Source organism: Ciconia boyciana, chromosome 2, assembly GCF_034638445.1.
Source record: "Ciconia boyciana chromosome 2, ASM3463844v1, whole genome shotgun sequence".
NCBI lineage: Eukaryota > Metazoa > Chordata > Aves > Ciconiiformes > Ciconiidae > Ciconia > Ciconia boyciana.
Window position 1 is genome coordinate 91,635,652 of NC_132935.1, and position 13,078 is coordinate 91,648,729.

The following is a 13,078-nucleotide window of genomic DNA, read 5'->3' on the forward strand; positions in this document are numbered from 1 at the left end:
CTCTTCAACATAAATTCCATGTACCTGACTACTGTAAATTCATGCACATCTACACCCTTCTATCACTGCCTTTTCACACTCCACTAGGGGAGGGAAAAAAAACCCACAAAACCAACCCAAAACTACGCATCCTGCAATCCTCTGAGAGTGACAAGATTTGTAGAAAACGTAGCGATCGGATTTCTATGACCCATATCCACCACCAGCAACAAATCAGCAGTAGCTGCTCAGCAGACTTGAGTCTTCTAACTTTTCATATTAGCTGGGCGATAGGGAAAAAAGGACCAACTCCTCCTGTTCATTCACAACTGAAAAAGCTAGAGGATGAGGATATACATCCCTTGAACGTCATGATAGCCCCAACAAGGCAGGGCAAGGCCATCTGAATAAAGCCTGTTAGAATTTTGTATGGGTCACCTTCTCCTGACACCACATAAGGCAGATCATCTCACCTGCGTTGCTGTGATATTTCTAACTTCAAAACGGTTGGCAGTGAAAGAGGCATCAAACTGCCACTGTCCAAACAACTCCAGCAACCTCTTCTGCCAAAAGGCTGAGCAGCCACAGGTTCTTGTTCTCTTCTCCAGAAAGAAGATCCCTAGTATCTTGGTAACTCGCAACTGGAAAGAAATCCCCCAGGTTAACATCGCCCCTCTCACCATGAAGCTCTTCCACTGGCACCATCCCACCAAGCAGCCCAGGCCTCTGCCGCCCACCCCTGTCCTGCCGCCACCTGGGACTGAGGAGGGCAGGCACCAGTGCCTCTCTGCTCTCATCATGGGAGAAAACTGCCAGCAACAGAAGCAGCTGAATATACTCAAACTCTGCCATCCGTCCCTCTGTGAGAGGGCCATACTAAGGAGGAGAGATCGCTTCCAGCCCAGCAATTCTGCAGTCAGATGAAATAGTACTTATAGGACCCACTATTGCTGCTTTGATCCACATCACCGCTGCTGGCAAAATGGCATCTTGAAAGTGCAGATGTAAGACTGGCCTGATGTTTTTGCAGGGCTGCTATTCGGAAGTTATACAACTAATCGAACAATGCTTTTTCAAAGCCTTTTTCAGAGTAGCAATAGGCTTCACAAAGAAAGTCAGCCTCCCATGAGAGCTGCCTTCAACAGAGACAGCACCTCAGAAAGCATCAGGTGGGTAATGGGAAAGTAGAGACGCAGATCTTGCACTGAACACTATTAATTGAGCAGAAACATGACCGTATGCTTATGCCTGCTCCACATCAAATTCACCCGTTAGCAACCCATGAGTGCAGAGACTTGATATTAATAATAGAGCAATCACAAACTAGCCTAACTTCATCATTCTATCGTTTCTTTTGAAGGTATGGTGCATAGCCTTGTAGGAGCAGAATGAAATGTACAATAGGAAACCTTCCCACTTCTCTGTCAACAGCAGAGAATCATCAGAAAGAAAGTGAATGGCGAGTGATGCAAAGTCATGAGTTCATTAAGCAAAATGTGGAAAAATCGACCAAGTAAATATTTCGAAAATCAAAGTCTGGAACCATGATGCACCATGCACAGAAAGTTCCATGCAATGCACCATGAACAGAAAGTTCAAGTTTCTGTTGAACTTGCTGTGCAGTACAGAGTACATGATGCTACTCAGGCCAATGATCAGGGAAAAAATCTGTTACAGTTCTATTGACTTTACCAAAGTACATATTTACATGAATTTTAATTTTACATGAATTTTAAACCAGAAGCTGATTTTTCCCATTTTCCAAATGTGTTCAATTCCAGTTCTTTAGATGTGCCTACTCAAAAGAAAGAATTGTTTTACTGTATCTGCCAAAGACAGACTGAAAGCACACATACAATGAGATATAGAGACAATCTTTTGCATATGTTTTAATTTTGACCAAAGAGTGACATTTCGAGCATCAAACAATTCGGTGGGTTTACTCAGTGATTCTTAATCTGTTTAGATGGCCTGAATTTTAACTGTTTACTAAAATATTTTCAGGTAAGCTACTAAAACAGGCAAGTCCTACAAAACTGGACTTTTCTAATTCAGAAGCAAGATGCATGTAGTTTACAGATAAAAAAATTACATTGATGTTTTCAGTGTGCTAAAGCTGTGCTTTTTAAAAGAAAATGTACGCCACATAAACCTACACTAAAGGGTTTATTACGGCTTCTTAAAGCCCAGGACCCTCAGCCTTCCCTCTCCCAACTTGATCTACTCTCTTTTCTCCTGCTGTTCCACTGCCAGGAGTTTCAGTCCTGGAATGTCTAAATTTCAAGTAGGTTTTTGTGTTTCTGGATTTTCAGACTACTGTGTTAGATTGTAAATCAGCCAGCCTAGCTCTAGGGTTGTACTCAGTTATCTTTGCAACCTTTTTTCTTTTAAGAAGCATTAAAAAGCACCGCTGCATGCATCAGGCACTCCAAAAGAAAGAGAAGGAGTAAGAAAGTCAGTAAGAGGCTCCTGTTTTAAGTTCTGAGGTTTTTGTTCTTTAAAGCATAATGAAATGAAGGGAGGGGACACACTTCCACAGGCCAAAGATAGCAAAAAGCATCTTTACTGACACATTGCAAAAACCTACCGGTACAGGTATGCTTTTGTATTCAGATTTACAAACATGCAAAGGAGGAAACAGCAGGACATCAGTGAAACCACAGGAAGTAGTCTGACTGCTAATGGTCTAATCCTGGACTGTCAAGTCCTAGGAATTAAAATAGCCTTCTAATTTCCACAAATCACCATCCCTGATGTAGCATATTCGCATATTCAACAGCAAAGTGCCTTAGGATATTTATATGAATCCTTTAGATAGCAGAGATGAGAGAAAAAGGAGCGGGGAAGCTAACTGCCAGCTGCCAGTTCACTGAACAGAAATAATTAAGGTAACTGGGCTGCACACAGCAGATTTTGCATGCAAACTACTACAGCAAGAGCTGCAGACAACCAGAGGCCAGGAGGGAGGAGGCCATGCTCTGAAGCGGTCCCTCCGGCCAGCTCAAAGCAGAACAGAGAAGCTGGATGCAGGGATCTAGCAGGGGCAGGGGTTTTGCCTGAAGAGCCAGCAGGACATGATGCAGCAGCCTTGAAAAAGGAAACAGCTTTATAAGGAAGATGAAGATCCTTGAAGGAAAGGAAACGCACCATTTTTAAACCATTTTTAAAGTCTCCGCTATTTCAGTACTGCAGGGGACATGTGCTGACTCTAAATAACAATGCCCTACCTCTGCAAAACGTATGGTGATTTTGGTATGCTGTGTTTGGGTAGGTACCTAATAGCAGGGCCCCATGGCCACCAAAACACATTTTTGGGCAGGCCCCCCGTACTAATCCTGACCAGGAAACCATCAGGAGATCCTGACCAGGATCTCCTACATCAAGGAGACGGAGATCCACATAACAGTTAACGTCAGTAGGCCGAGGCCTGTCCTGCCCATCCAGCGTTGGCTTCAGGCTGTGCTGCACAAATCCTTGGCTGTAGGACAAACCCAGCCAGCTTCTAGTAACCAAGGAGCCTGCAGGCAGCTCCCACTCTGTACCGGCAATTATGCTGCCTGCTTGTCCTCATGTTTATCTAGAAGTGCAGCAAGAAGTTCTCATGTGAACCTCCATTCTGCTTGGAATGGAGTGGAAATGATTACTAGAGTTGATTTCTTGCAAGAAAATCATAAATAGCTTGAATGACCAAAACGGGGGAACCTCTCCACAGACAGGATCTGTGCAGCACCGTGGGAAAACCCATCCGGGCTCCATCTGATGCTGCATGAACGCAGGGTACCCAGCATCTGAAGGGACATACAATTCACTCGCTATGTGTATTCTTCTTTTTACTTTATCTTATTAAAACAGCTATTTTATTAAGCTATTTGTTATCAGGCCTTTCTTACTGAGATCCAGAAAGAGCCCTGCACTGTCTCTCTTATCTCACACCCCTGTGCAGAAGATCCTCTACCCATCCCATCCTACCGCCTGCCTGCACACCCTCCCTCACCCTCGTTGCAAGAAGCCTCACAAGTTCCAAGAAAAGGCCACAGGGATCTATACAAGGAAATAGAGAAATACACATAAATCTTGTGATATTTTGTCTTATACATTAGCCTCTTAGCTCCTTCTCAAGACCTTACCTACTTGATAGTAAATCCAATTATGCCTGGTCCTCCTGCGCAGAAGCCGCTGTCAGTAAGCTTTTAATGTAAAAACTACAAGCTTCTGAGTGTGCTGCTGAAACCCAAGACCAGCAGGATGCCTGCTTTCTAAGAGGATTGCATCCTCCCTGGGCAGCATTTAACGGAGTGCTTCAGACACAGCCCATTCAGTGCAAGAGAAGCTGACATTTTTGCCAAAGAACATGCATTGTAGAGCACAGGCATTGATTTCTCCCTAAAGAGATAATACGTCTACTATTCAATCAGGGATTTTTAAAAAATAATACAAAGCCATTATTTCCATTTGAGCACTTTTGTCTCTACAGTCCTGCATTTGTATTTTTTGTTCACATGTATATACACAGGTTCTGAAAGCCAAGGGTGGAGGGGCGAGGGCTGCCAGTCTGCCTCCCCAACACCAACAGGCGAAAGGTGCCCATACCGGCCTGCTTGCACCAGCTGCCCCAGAAGCAGGCTGATGCCTAGATTCCCACCTGGTAGCACAGTGGGCACAAAGTGGAGAAAGGAAAAAGCTGGCTGCCTTTCCAGGGTTCACTAGAAGTTGACAGAAGCTGCTGTCCCTCACTCTTGACCACAGGATAAAGGGACTGAAATGTCTTCCCTGATAAATCTGTGCCTCTGCTAAATCAAGGTTCCTCTGGAAACAGAAAGTATTCACACAAAGGGACAGGGAGCGTAATCGCTGTTAGAAATACCTTTCCCTACTGCAATAGCTTCTCCCTTTCCTCCTGACATTCGATCCTTAACATTTGCTCTTGCAATGCATTATCACGTGTATTCACAAATATCTCGCATACTAACATTTATTTAAACAAATGCCATTTATTTAAACAAAACAATAATAGGACACTTCAAAGGATGTTCTATGTTTATTGACATCTTAAGGGACCCTGCCCCACTTAATGGTGGAGGAGAAATCACTTATTTCACTTTGCTCCAACTGTCCATTTTGTGGAAATACCTATTATTTAAGTTTTGAAAGGCCATCAGACAGAGGGAACAATGTAGTGCTGTATCTCCAGTCATCAGAGGAAGAAAGAAAAGAGAGGTATTTGTGCATATGGCATTTCTTTGAAGTTCCTGTACATCTTCAAAGACACTCTATATTACAAAATAACTATTTCCTTTTCTATCACCATGACAAATACATGATGCATAATTATGTGGAAAGACTCAGTCCACATGATTGATACCTCCTTGCATCAAATCCATGCAAATGTTTAAGGGAGTTATATCTCAGCTCACATTGGAGGGTAGAGGAAAGGGAAAGAGTGTCCTTTTCATACAGTGAGGGAGAGGCACGTTTTTATTAAATAGCTGTACACTGCACATTAAAAATGCAGTGACTTTCTATATAACTATGCAAGTTATAACTTGATTATACACACAAAAAAGTACTTGGGATTATTAAAATGTAGTATTCAATTAAGTTACTTTAAAAATGCAGCATCAAGATGGTATGGGATTTTTTCATATATTGAGAAGATAGAAACTTCACTTTAAGATACTTAAGCTGTTTCCTGTTAAAAAAACCCTTATTGATATAAACTGCTCAAGACATTCAACAAAAAAAGCATGGCTAGTGGAAAGCAAGCACTGATTATAATTCTGCTGCTCATCTCTTGTTTTTTGTATATGGTTCTTAAATTACTGCTCCTGCCGTCTTACTGTGAGGCACCAGAACCTGAACAGCTGGAAGCATAGTCTTCCCTGAAAGCACTGTATACACCAGGCATACACAAAAAGCACTCCTGTGCTTTTGTATAATTTAATATCTTAAATCTCTAGTACCTGTTGGGATAATAAAATTGCATTAATTGGTATAGAAGATTTTAGTGCAACAACTGATGTCCCATCTAGTCACCTCACTACGATGGTCCTCCTGCTACTCCTTGTAGGATTACTGCCACAGCCCAGAGATGCCAGCTTTGGGAATGCTTTTGCAACGGTAGCATCTGGCCCCTTGGCACACTCCTCTTCAAACTGTGCCAGCTCTGCAGTTGCCTTAAGGTACATCAAATGGTCAGACAGCTAGTAAGATAGTTCACTACCCTGGACATCAGTTTTCCTCTGTCAGCAATCTTCAGATTTGTCCTCCCTCACTCTTCTTTCAAAGCATCTGGCATCTTGGTACCTTCCTTTCTTACACATAAATGTAAAAGCATTGTGCCTATGTCTCAGAATTGTGATAAGAAAAGCCTCTGATTTTGCTAAGCAATTAATTTTTGGAAAGTCTTTCATAGCTGGGAAAAAAGGTAGGGAGTGGAAGGAAGTGGGAAGGAGACTCATTTCAGACAGTAAATCCCTCCAGGTATCCAACTGGAATTGCAGATAAGTATCCGAAACAATTATTCAATATCAGCCTTGCAGGTAACTTGCATACAAGCAAGGGATGCTCTTCTGCTCTTGCATATTCATTCCCCTGGGCACAGGCTGTGCACCTTGCCTTGCAGAATCAGCAGACACTTCCAGCTAAGCTCTTTCTGAAAAGTATTCCCAACAGTTTCACAGGTAGCGTCAAGATACGCTTTCACACAGATTAGTTCCTTGATGAAGGCACTTTGACAAAACGAAAAAGGCATTACTGGCAGCCAGACACTTCCTTATTAATAGATACCAGCTACCCACATTCTAACCTGGTCAAGTAGACACTATTGAAGATTCCATCACACAACACAATGATCAGCTCCATCCTCCTCATCATTATACACTTGACAGATGGATTTCAGAGAGAGATGCAATTTAGATCCAAGTAGGAAAGGGCACATTTCTAATGGCCTCCTTCATTCCCTGCCCATTGTGCAGACACACTTCTACTAGGGATGAGATTCCCTGTGGAAATCAGAAGCCTTGTATCAATTCAAGAAACTTTCTCTGTTGCCAACGTTGTGTAACTAAGGAGTAAAAATAGGCTTGTAATATACACACACACACACGTGTGTGTATATATATATACACACGAACTAGCTTAATGCTTTTGGTGCTATATATTCAACATGCCACTCAACACTAGTTTTTAAGTCATTGCATCTGAAGGTCATGAACAGTTTTCTAGTCGCTTGGTAATAAAACATTTGAAAATCAAGCTTGGAAACAGGATTTTCCCCACAGGATATTAAAACAAACTTTTTAGTGCTATTTCTGGCTGAAAAATTAAGCTGAGGTTAAGTTGTGTTCTGTAGAAACTACATTATTTGTGAACATATTCCCCCCCTCCCAGATAAATACATCTTCAATAGTAATTGTATCAGCTTCTCCGAAACCAGAATGTCTCAATCTGAAATTTTAGATTCAGATTTCTTCTGGAACTCATAGCTATGTTTCTGTTATACAGACTTTATTCAACTACATCATTTAATCTAAATTATTTAAGAAAGGCAATTCTTAGACATATCTTTGTTCATTTTCAGGTTATCAAGATGCTGAAATACACAAAAAAGCTGTAATAGTCCAAACCTGAATATTTACATTTTCAATTTCTACGTAAACTTGATGGTCCCAAAGCCCTTTAGACATGAATTGCACTTTGCTAACCTCCAATGAACAAGGAAGCAATAAAGCATTATGCTGGAGCACACACTTTCTGAGCTTCAAGTTCCAGATTTCAGGCACCAGAAAGATTAAAAAGGATATAACTCCCTTGTACAACAACTCAAATCAATGAACAGTGGTGGAAGAAGCTATTCTTGTCTTAATGAAAGGACAGCAGTGGCTAGTGGAAACACAGCACAAAACCACGCTCAGCTGCAGCAGCGGACAAGGCCAACCACAGATTAACACAAATTAGTGGGCAAGCCTTCTATTAAACCTGGACTGACAAGCCCAAATAGTGTATAGCTGCGCAGAAGTGCAATCTCCATACCATTACCAATTACTCTGAAATGTAGCACAGTACACCAAGAGTTCTCTTGCTCCAGATACAGGAGTAAGCTATCCCCAACTCTGCCTTTTTAACTTCTCCTGAAAAAGATAGAGTAACTGTACCCTTTCTATATCCTTTTATCTACCACCAAAAAAACAGCGTCACAGTAAAGTCAGCAGAAGAGGGTACATGCCTTTCCCTCAGTATCTCACTCTGATTCAAGCAAAATTTGTTTGAAGAACTGATGAGGGTTGCCTTACACTAATGCATCAGATCACGATCTGCAGCTGAAGCTCAGGCTCATGTTCGCTGCTCACACACAGTCAGTCACCTCCATGTGAAGGAGAGGATAGATCTGTAGACAGGTCATGTCTAAAACTACCTCAGGTTTTCCTTCAGTTCCTGCAAGCTGGAGCACCAGGAAGTTATTAATCTGCTTAAAAATAAGTTGGTGTTCAACCACCTCATCCCAACTATTAGTAACTGGTTGGGCAAGGCCCCTTGGTAGCTTCCCAGACATGGGCCAAGTTTTGAAAGTCAAGGAAAGTGGTGAAGACTAATTAGAATCTGGCCAAACTCCCCCCCCCACAGCACACTGTGGATGAGTATTTGCATTAATGTATGACCATCTGTGGTATGAGTCGTCTTTTGTTTTCCTAGAGTGAAGATAAACAATATCATCTTGGGGACCCAAATAACATCTTTACCCATACAACATGCAAGCATAGACACCTTTTGTAAGGTAATTCACACATCCAAGGAATTATTTTGGTCTCATGCAGAAACCTTTCCTGGAAGAACCATTAGCTCAAATTCTGATTCAGAAAAGTTTTAAGAATACCTAAAGAAAGTAAAATAAATTTATTTTTGCAATGGACCATATCAAAGTAACAACATGTTCATACCAAGTTTTAGTCATATTTTCAAAGTGATAAATATCTCAGGCATTTCCACTTAAAACAATCCAACATATCATAAAAAAAGAAAGACACCAGTCCATAAGGCAATCAATAACACTCAGTTCCTTTAAAGATAAATTTAGCATTAAGAAAAACACATCCTATTTTACAGAATCAGTCTTATTTATTGGGGAAAGGTAAAATTCAAACAAGAGCTGTGAAATCAAACTAATAGTCTTCCCTACAGAATCAAAGATGACTGACCAACTTTTCCATATGTCATTTTTGTTCCATACAGATCAGTAAATTCTTTGATAATGCATCTGTCATTCTTAATCAGAATTTGATCTAAAATATTCATTATGTACCCAAGATTGACTTAACTCATGTCTCAGAGACTGTCTTGAACCTTTCCCTTCGAAGAAGCTAGTGGTATCAAATAACACAGTAAATCTCTGTTCAGAAAGACAGCAAACTTATTTAGCATTTAAATGTACTTCACAGGAAGAGATTCAAGTACTTTTTACCACTCCTATGATTTAAAGATCTTAATTAACATCAGTTTTATTTCCCAAAGGAAAACAGCTGCTCTTGGTGACAAACTGTTTTTGGAGCACTCCACAAACTGAAAGCTGAACTGAGCAGTATCACATGCACCCGTAGTAAAGCTTTCAAAAACCTTTCGGGGGGGGAAAGAAAAAGGAAAAAGCAGCTTTAATTGGATAAGACTGAAGGGTGAGTGGGCCAGTAACTGCTCCATACACTAGAACACAGAGCTCACAGATACACAAATCACTACAGAGACTCCTTCACAGCCCTGGAAACACTAACACTAGGCAGCATGAATTCTAAAGATTTTGAGGTTCTTTTCTGGATGTAAGGCATTTTGTTTGCTTTTTGTTAGAATTTAAATCACAGAAGAAACAATTCTTAGTTCAACTTTTATATACTTATAAACAAGAACAGATTGTATTTCCTGACCCTATAGGGACTTACATCTCCCAAGGAATGCTAAAATGCTAAAAGCAAAAAAATAAGTCAGTGAAAATTACCATGCAGTCTATATATAGCTATATTGTCAAAAAGCTTAGGCAAATAACCCTTAACTGAAAACTAAATGTAAGGAATAGATTTTTTTTAAAAAAATCTACTTCTAACCAGAATTTTTAAATAGAAGTTAATTGCATGGAGTTCTAGTGCAAAGTTTCATAGTCAGATAAACACTATAATTTAAAAAAGAGACTGAAGAGACTGAATTTCTGTTGTTGCATCTCACTGGAATACTGAAGTGATAAGACAAACAATCAGGTAAAATATATATAGTTTTTACAGAGACTTACTTAAACGGTGTGAACAGAAATGACAGCGTAGTTTCCTTTTTCTGACTCATCTTAACCTGCATAAAAAAGCATTAAACCATTATATACAAGTTGCAACAAGACTAAAAATTGCATCAGGAATTAAATCACAGAAGAGTTCTAAAACTTTGGAAAAGGAAAGAAATCACACTGTCAATATATTGTCCAGGAAACTGGGTGTTATGCTCCCATATGTGTAACTCTTCTGAGTCCCTGGAAAGCCAGACCTGCTCTAAAGTAGGTAAAATAAACCAGTCCCCAGCCAGTGATTTTCACAGAAGGACTTCTACAGTTTGCAGGATAAAGGGAAGATATGGCTAGAAGTGCTACCAGACTTCAGTGACAACCTCCCTCGATGAAACCAGTATTATTTATGCCAGACGGCAACTAGTACACTGTGGCAACACTGCCGAAGCAATGCTGTTAGACTAACCTGCACATGGATAAAAATAGAAGATTTTGATGCCGTCAGAGCCAGTTTGCCCGAGGCGCTTTAAAATATCTTTAAGGCCTCCTGCAGCAGCCTGACTTGAGTCTGACTGTCGGCATAAAGTGCAGATAGGAACTTTCTAAGCATACTGCTCCCAAAACCTGACAACTTGAAGTAGCAACCCACACGCCTCCCTATCCATCCAAGGCAACATCATCTCCAGGGAGTACAAACTGTGGTCAGGTCAGTCCATCACAGGAACAGTAAAACCTCACTTGGCATATCTAAGCCAGTGCGCTGCTACTGCTTCAGCAGAGAAATGCAAAGGAAATTCACACGATCCTTCCAAAATAATGCTAGAAACAAGCCAGCCAACAAGAAAATAGATAATTTAGCACTACAAAATGACAGAATAAAAATAAACTTAAAGAAAAGAAGACCAGAACTTTTTCTTTTTTTAAATAATCCTCGAGACACCAATTTAACTGAAAAAGACCCAAGTCACATCCTTAATTCTTAGAGCAGAGGTCTTCCAAGGTTATACCAGCACGCTTCAACTTTGCAGCCAGCCAGCCAGTCACTGCCCCTGCTACGTGCCAGCTTTCCACCACAGATTTGGAAGTGACTCTGCTGCTGACACTGCCAACCTGGTATCCACACAAACTACATTTGGGAACATGGCATCCAAGGAACAGAAGGTGCTGATGGTGCTAATCTCTTGAAGGTACTCTCAGGCTAGTTTCTTGTTCCACCATCGTCACACAGATTTCCTAACAGGGCAACAATTCTCTCTCTCAGCTTCCTGTTCGTGGAAAAGATGGTTTTCCCTCAGAGCATTTATATGTCTTGCCAAAACTGAGATTTTTGGATTTGGGACTGTTTTATTCCACAGTTGAAAAGCATCTAGTGAAACATCACCTTTTTTTGCTTGGACTGCACGTGTTCTCATAATACCATAATATCTGATATTAGATGAATCAAGGCAGAGAAGCCAGAGATGAACACTTGCAGAGCAAAACAACAGATACGACAGCATTAGCTAAAAGTTAATTAGGCCACTAATTTCATTTCTTTAATGGACAGGTGCCTGTTACCTTTTTGATCTGTTTGTGTACTGATCCTGACTTAGAGCCTTGTCTCCCAGCCCCTGTTGCAAAGGCAGTATTTCTCCTTTCAGGTATCAGAACTCAGATTCTACCTACACATTGCAAGTAGGTTTACATTAATATCAATAAACATCAAAAGAATCAAGAAAAAAGTTACTAATTCTTCTTACAAAAAAGGTGTTTATTAAAGTCTTTCAAACTTCAGATATGGCTCACAGCTAGTCAATCAACACCACCCAGTATGTGCATTCAATTTTAGTCCTTTGAATTACAGCATGCTATATACAGCGTACATCCTAGTATAATTATTTTTACACACAGCAACAACTATTATTCAAAGAAATATTTTTCTTTACCGTATGTTTAGTTACCTTAAATTGCTCGAGAACCTGAACAGCATTGGTAAATATGCTCTCTGCTTTGAAATGAGCACTATTGTTCAGATACTCAAGAGGCAGAGTTCCCTGGGGAAGAAAAATACATATATACATAAAAAAATTCAAATGAAGAAACAGGAATTTCTCTAACTGAATGGCAGGCCAAATGAGCAGTAAGAATACTTCAAATTACTGCTGAAATAACTACTGTAACTCCTTTGAAAATTCTCTTCTCACATAATTTCTCAACATTACAGGGACTGTTCATAATATCCCAGCTCGTACAGAAATGCAAAAAAGGTAAATAATGGAAGTCATTATTAAAGTATATACTATATAGTAATACAACCTCAACTGTTAATCAGAAGCCATTTTTGAAATACCTAAAAGTCTTCCATCCAAAGACTTGCTTGGGCCTGACTCACCCAGTACTCGTGATAGGAAAGCAAGCAGTTCCCGTGCCACCCTATGCTGGGCAGCTTGCCTTGCATGACCAGCAGTGAGTGCAGGACAGGGGGACAGAATTTGGGGCAGAGTCTCCAGAAGAAGTATTTCGAAAAATGTGCTGTAAATCGCCGTTTTAAAAATGAAACAAGCAGCATGAAAGCACACTAGTGTAATGCTAATTGTCAATTACATATTTATGAGACAACCTTTGGACTACATAATAATATACGAAGGAAATTCAAAGAAAAAGCCATATCACAGTGAGGGCACTCACTGTTCACTCAATTAGAGGCACAAGATACCATCTGAAGAAAGTACACTAGTTTAAACAAGAAATAATTAAACATTAAATTGCAGGGACCAGCTTGTTTACAGGTTCAGCTTTCATGACCAAAATCAAGTGTTATTCAAACCATATTGCATTTTTACTATCCCTAAAAACCAATGTAAC

At 40.4% G+C, this 13,078-nt stretch overlaps 1 protein-coding gene across 5 annotated transcripts in view; it reads right to left on the reverse strand.

Annotated features, from left to right (window-relative positions):
- The window catches only part of PIGN (phosphatidylinositol glycan anchor biosynthesis class N), a 110,030-nt gene that overhangs the window by 50,688 nt on the left and 46,264 nt on the right, over window positions 1-13,078 (reverse strand). For all 5 annotated transcript variants that reach the window (XR_012041024.1, XR_012041025.1, XM_072853150.1 and 2 more), the window contains exons 12-13: window positions 12,175-12,267; window positions 10,250-10,305 (exon numbers count right to left, since the gene is read on the reverse strand). Coding sequence is in view for 3 of the 5 variants with exons in the window: in XM_072853150.1 (XP_072709251.1) it covers window positions 10,250-10,305; window positions 12,175-12,267 (149 nt within the window). In the remaining 2 variants the exon portion in view is untranslated. The remainder of the gene's footprint in view (window positions 1-10,249; window positions 10,306-12,174; window positions 12,268-13,078) is intronic.